The sequence below is a fragment of the Arachis hypogaea genome, chromosome 3, assembly GCF_003086295.3.
Source record: "Arachis hypogaea cultivar Tifrunner chromosome 3, arahy.Tifrunner.gnm2.J5K5, whole genome shotgun sequence".
Classification (NCBI taxonomy): domain Eukaryota; kingdom Viridiplantae; phylum Streptophyta; class Magnoliopsida; order Fabales; family Fabaceae; genus Arachis; species Arachis hypogaea.
The window spans coordinates 42,998,454-43,005,282 of NC_092038.1; the positions used below are offsets into that span (position 1 = coordinate 42,998,454).

Here is a 6,829-nt window from a genome sequence, read left to right on the forward strand (position 1 = left end):
TAATTCAGCCCAACAGAATACATAAATTCAATTACAATTTTAGTTTTTATTATTTTATCTTATCTTTATTTTCTTTTATCTCTTATAAGACAATGCTCTATATATATTTAATTTTACCTTCATAGTTTACAATTCAATTCAATTAATCCACAATCAATAAAATTTTTTTATCTATTCTTTTCCTATTCTTTCACAATTTTATCAAATCTTCTTCCACTTGTAGCAAGAGCTTTTATCAAATATAGAGAAAAAGCTTGTGAATAAAGCTTGCAAACGAGGAGAAGCTCTCTACATAGAACTTTTTATTTTTTGTGGACAATTTTAACCCCGAATTAAATTTCAGACAGCTCTATTCCTCATCAATGGCGGGAGGTGTTCAACCAGAACATGATTAAATCTGTATGCTATATCTAGTAATCCAAGGTCACATCATATTGTTTGCACTTATTCTAGGTCCATTGGAGTTTATCATTTCCATCCTTGTTCAGCTGTACAGAGAGTATACGAGCATTGATGTCAGGGAAAAACACTGCCTCAACTAAAGTCATATTCCTTCTTCAATCTTCTGTAAATAAATCTTTAACCAAACTTATGCCTATTAATGAACTGTTGTTGTTGCTTATATGAAATGGGTAAGGAGGAAGTAGCCAAGATTCTTGCCAAATAAGCACATTTTCACCAGAACCTATACTCCATTGCATGCCATTCTCAATCACTTTTCTCCTTTCTCATAGTCATTAAATAGTGATAGGATTTTTATGCAAGCTTTCTCATTAGCTTTTCCGAATATGATAGAATCCTCAGCAAATAAAAGATGATTGACTGTAGGATATTGACTGTAAATAAAATATGGTTAAAAGCCTTAAGCAGTCTACCTCTACCAACAAAAATTATAGACCACCTTAAACACATCACCACCAATAATATTTTAATAGTATTAAAAAAATTGTACTACTATAAAATATCATCTCAAGTGCACTCTGAAGACAAACACTGAATGTGACCCTCTTGATTTTTTTTTATAGAGATCAATCTTATTAACCTACAGTTTATAAAAGCTATAACCGAAGGCCTAAAATCTTCAAACATCGCTATTAGAGGATGAAAAGATTCCTTTAAAATAATTTTTCGTTACTAAAGCAGTACTTTGTGGGTTCGAGACCATTTCACCGTCATTTTCAATTAGCCTCCCAAATTTTGTTTTTTCAATTTTTAAATTGAAATTTCTGACGAAAGAATTTAGTGTTACTATCTCTTTTTTTCAACCACTTACACCTAGATTTTCCTTCTAAAAAGTAAAAACTCTCTTCTCTTAATAGACCCTCTTCTAGTCTCTTCTCCAATTCCAGCACCTCCTCACCACCATTATTCCGGTGACCCGTAACTATTCCAATTTAAGATTTAAATTATCAATTTTCTTCCTTGAGTTGGATTTATTTTGCTAATGTCATTGCACTGAACGGTGCTTGTAACACTTTAATTTTTGAGCCAACAAATACGCAAGTGCAAGTGATCCATGAATTTTCATACTCCCATGCCTCCATAATCAGTCCCCTTATTTCATCCATACCACGCCATTTCGCTTGAAATTAAATTTGAATCTTTGTTCGTTAATTTTTTTATCGTTGTAGTTTTGTACTCCCCCTCCACACCAAATCAGCAAAAAAAAATCTAATATTTTTTTATTATTAATTCAAATTGATATTTTTGTTGGTATAAGATGAAAATACATTAAATTCAACTCAAAATCTTAAAGTAATAAATTAACGAGTCTCTCGTTTTATAAACTCCTTACTCTTTTTTACTTTTTTAAATGTGAGACTAATTTCATACACTCCTCACACTTGCAACATTAACAATCTCCTTCTCAAGTGTGAGTCTCCACATCAAGAAGCATCAACTCTCCTCTAACTCTTCCACCACATATGAGTATTCATCTGTCACACTGCTGCAGCACACTTTGAATACTCTTTAAACTAGACCGATTAATTCATTGGCTCTTATACTACTTGTTGGGCCACTGTAAGAAGCTCTCAACCACCGAAAAAATTTCGAAAAAGAATCAAGTGAGAGAATATAAAATTAAAAGACACCACATCCAACTCAAAACTTTAAGATAGTAAATTAATGAGTCCCTTATCTTATAAACTCCTCACTCTTTCTTACTTTTTTTTAATGTGAAACTAATTTCATACGCTTCTCACACTTACAACATTAACAATCCTATCATCACTGAGTCTATCAATTGGTTGTCATTAATAAATCCATCGAAATTTGCAATTGAAGCATATGACCTCGTAAGTTCCCCTTCATTTTCTTCGTAACGTTTAATAGCATTGAAGTCTTCTAGTATGAGAAATCTTCCTTCGAATTGCCGAAACCAAGGGAAAAGCTCTTGAAATGTTGGATCCTAATCTGCTCATTTGTACTCAAATACACACCCACCAGTCCCACAAACAATGTTCTTATTCTCATTTTTAACTGAAGTAATTATTATTTTAAAAAATAAAAAAAATACATGAAATCAAATATAACTTCTTAATATTTAAAAATATAAAATAATAATTATTAAATAATATTTAAATTTTTCATATCACAAACATTTAAAACATGTATCACATAATTTTATTACAAAATTAAAAATATATTTTATTCTTTTTATTTTTATTTAACAATTACAATAATTTAAAAAGTATTTATATAATTTATTATATTAGATTAAAAATTAAAAAATATCCTATATAAAACCTCATCCACTCCCTCTAATTCCCTCCAGGACTCCACTACTTATTCCCCACTTGGCACGATATAAACCAACCAAGTTAATTCTCATTTTGACACCATACAATATACACAGCACGTTTTTTATTTTTTATTTTTTGGAGATGTACACAGCACGTTTAAAATACACCGTACCATATAATAATATACACCATACGTACAATAGATGACCATCATTGATAGTTCGCTGTCATACTATCGTACAAATCTATGTGCAAATGATTTCTTCATTTCTTTAATTTACTGCCCACTAAGATTTTTAATGGTAATAATTGATCAAATCTATGCATCTTTTATCACATGAAAGCAAAAATATTTCGTATAAAATTAAAATTAAACGATAAATCAATCATCATTATGTATTATGTATTTATATATTAATTTATATATTATTTTAGTTAAATAATTAACTACTAGAATAATCAAACATGTTATAACAAGTAGAATAATTAAATTTATAATAGACAAATTAAATCATCAAATTTATTTATAATAATATATTAAAATATTTTTTAAGATATCAAATACATTTTTTTAGTCATAAAAATACATTTTTTATACACAATAATTAATAAATAGTTAATTTTTTATATCTACCTAATATAATTGCATATAAAATAATTCACAAATTTTATCTAACAATTTTATAATTTACAAGAAAACATTTCTTAATATAATACTTTCTAAATATAACATGATTTATGTATTTATTGTGGCTTAAAGTCTTGAAAAAGATAATAGCTTAACATTAATAATACCACACACGAATTATTTCAACACCATCTTGAGCATTATATTAATCAAGAGACCTCAACTTTTCAAAGTACCGCCCCTACTTTGCATTTCTTGCACACACAAAAACAAAAAAAATTAAATGGAAGTTGCTCTATCAATTGTAGAGAAATTGCAACATCAACCAAATTCAACCCTCTCTACCATATGTTTCATAATCATAACCATTTTGTGTGTCCTTATTAATAAGTTCACAAGAAGAAACAACAAGTTCAATAAACTTCCACCATCTCCACCAAAGCTACCAATAATTGGAAACCTTCATCAACTAGGAACACTTCCACACCAATCCTTAAAAGCACTTTCTGACAAATATGGCCCTATTTTGTTGCTTCAATTAGGGCAAACTAAAGCACTAGTTGTGTCTTCAGCAGATATTGTTGAAGAAATAGTGAAAACACATGATGTTGCTTTCTCCAATAGAGCAAACACTAAAGCTGCCAAGGTATTATTCTATCAATGCAAGGAGATTGCTTTTGCACCCTATGGAGAGGAATGGAGAAACAAAAGGAAGCTCTGTGTTCTTGAGCTTCTAAACACAAATAGGGTAAGAATTTTGATAAACAAAAGGAATGGGCCTTTGCAGAACTTGCTAATAATCCAAAGATCATGAAGAAAGTTCAAGAAGAGGTAAGAAGAATTGTGGGTGGAAAATCCAAGATAGAAGAAAATGACCTAAATCAAATGAAGTACATGAAGTGTGTAATCAAAGAAACTCTTAGATTACATCCACCAGGTCCATTTTTGATTCCAAGAGAAACATTAAATAGTGTGGAAATAAAAGGGTACCACATTCCCAAAAAAGTAACTGTATATATAAATTTATATGCGATTCATAGGGATCCTAAATTATGGGACAATGCTGAAGAATTTATTCCTGAAAGATTTGAAGGTGCCCAACAAGTTGATTATAAGGTAAAAGATTTTCAATTGATCCCATTTGGTTTTGGGAGGAGGCGTTGTCCTGGAATTTCATTTGGGGTTGCTTCAGTTGAGTATATGATGGCTAATCTTCTCTGTTGGTTTGATTGGAAGGTTCCTAATAATAATAATAGTGCAATGATAGATATGAGTGAGATGAGTGGGTTGAACGTTACCAAAAAACAACCACTTTATTTGAAGCCAACACCTTATTTAATTTGTTAAGGAATGAATGATCAAATTCGATCTCTCTGAAAAATTATCTATTCTTTAAATTTATTCTCGAAAGATTTATTTTAATTTTTTATCCTTCAAAAAGTTTAAGTTAGTGACATTAATCTTTCTATCACTTCCGTTGTTAATGATATAAAAATTTATTAATGTAACATGTTAAATGACATCATATTGACTAGAATACATATTTGTCAGTTTTAATTGACTCCAAACATAATAAATTTATAAAATTATATTAAATAAATTCTAAATTAAAGAGAATTTGGAGATATTAAAATTGCTCAATTTAAAATTGATTTCATATAATTTTATATATATATATATATATATATATATATATATATTTTGTAGTGTCACTTAACATTTACGTTAGTAAATTTTATCATCGTTAATGTGACCAACTTAAAATTTTTAAAAGATAAATTAAATTAAAAAAATTCTTTCAAAAATTAATTTAAATAATAAATAATTTTTTAAAAACAAATTTATTATTCATTTGTTAAGTTTTTTCCTCAAGGGTGGAAAGGAATTCAAACGTGTTATTGACAATGTCAGCAAATTATTTCTCTGGGAATGATCATGAGAGTAGTATTTCCTTTAAATGGCAATTTAATTTACTTTTCGTCGTATAGATTTTTTATTTTTGGAAATATATTTTTGGTTTTATGCGTTACTGTTTCGTATGTTTTATGGTGAATGTTATGGTATTTATCATATTGTACCTAAATTACTAAAAAGAGTAAACAAATAATATTTAATAAATTTTACATAATTTACTTTTAAATTTAAACATTTTATTTTTTTCTTTAAAAGATAAGTTAGGCAATTTAGACACCATAACAAAGACACTATAGAACTTACCATGTTTTATATTTGTAAGTACTATAGTAGGATATCCTATGAACTTTCTCTTACTTGTACTCAGGGACAAATCTAAAGAAAGTAAGTAGTGGTCTTGACTCCTCTAAAATTTTAATAAATTACACTTATATACGAAATATGTGTTTAAAAAATAAAAACATATTATGTAATTTAATAGTTTTAATTTATATGTATTATTTTTTATTATATAATAAATTTATATTTTAATTATTTAATTTATTAATATTTTTGACTTGACTAATTTAATATCAAATTATCAAGTCTTTGTATTTTTTAAATTATTTTTGTATAATAATTTTTATATTTATCTTTAACAAACATTTATTTTTTTATATTAATATATTTAACATTTATATTATTATATTAATAATGACTTAAGTAGTTATATTTTGATAATCACATTATGTACTTTAGATATTTTTAAAATATTTATTTTTCTTCTAAATTTATGTTGTTAAAAGAAAAAATTTTATAAAGATATCTTATATTCTATATTCTATAAAGATACTATATCTTTTAAATAATTAATAATTTATAATTTATTTTCAAGTTTTTTAAAATTTTTGAAAGAATTCATTTTAATTAATATGTGATAATTTTTAACTAAACATGCTATAACTTATTGGTATTTTATAATTTTATAATGTACTATTGATATTGTTATATTTCTTTTATATGATATTAAAAATAAAATTGTGAACAAAAATTTATAATTATATATATAGATAAATGTTTTAAAAAACTAACTCTAATAACTATATGTTAATTATTTTTATGGAATGAAAAAAATTATTTAAAATTCGGCCCTTTTATATTAAAATTTCTAGATCCGTCCCTACTTATATTCGAGAGCTTTTAGTAATAGAAAAACCTTATAAAGTTTTTTTAGTGACTAAAAGCTTGTAAAGTTTGACATATTATTATTATTATTATTATTATTATTATTATTATTATTATTATTATTATTACAAAAAATAACTATCCACCTAAAGAAAATGGTATATTTGAAATAATGTGGCCTTTAGTTTTTGTGGTGTATATGTATGGTGTGCTTTAACTCAAAGAAACCTACTTTCAGCATCTTTTAAGATATCCTGTGAATAGTTTGTAAGATTTGAATAGTAATAAATTAAATAAATAAATAAATAAATAAATAAAAAGACACTTAATAATATGACAAACCAAAAATTAATTCATGATAGATTGAAGTAGTTGGTCA

General features: G+C 26.3%; 1 protein-coding gene across 1 annotated transcript; it reads left to right on the plus strand.

Moving 5' to 3' along the window:
• Positions 1–3,655: 3,655 nt before the first annotated feature.
• LOC112776753 (phenylacetaldehyde oxime monooxygenase CYP71AN24) lies at positions 3,656–4,769 on the plus strand. The gene is made up of 2 exons (XM_072231923.1): positions 3,656–4,018; positions 4,120–4,769. Exons 1-2 carry the CDS (start codon positions 3,656–3,658, stop codon positions 4,717–4,719), a joined length of 963 nt encoding a protein of 320 aa, XP_072088024.1. The 3' UTR covers positions 4,720–4,769.
• The last annotated feature ends 2,060 nt before the right edge of the window (positions 4,770–6,829 follow it).

Coding starts and splice junctions, on each gene's coding strand:
- LOC112776753 (XM_072231923.1), top strand. CDS start 3,656: ATGGAAGTTGCTCTATCAATTGTAGAGAAATTGCAACATCAACCAAAT. Junction 4,019..4,119: donor CAAACACTAAAGCTGCCAAG/GTATTATTCTAT, acceptor AAACACAAATAG/GGTAAGAATTTTGATAAACA.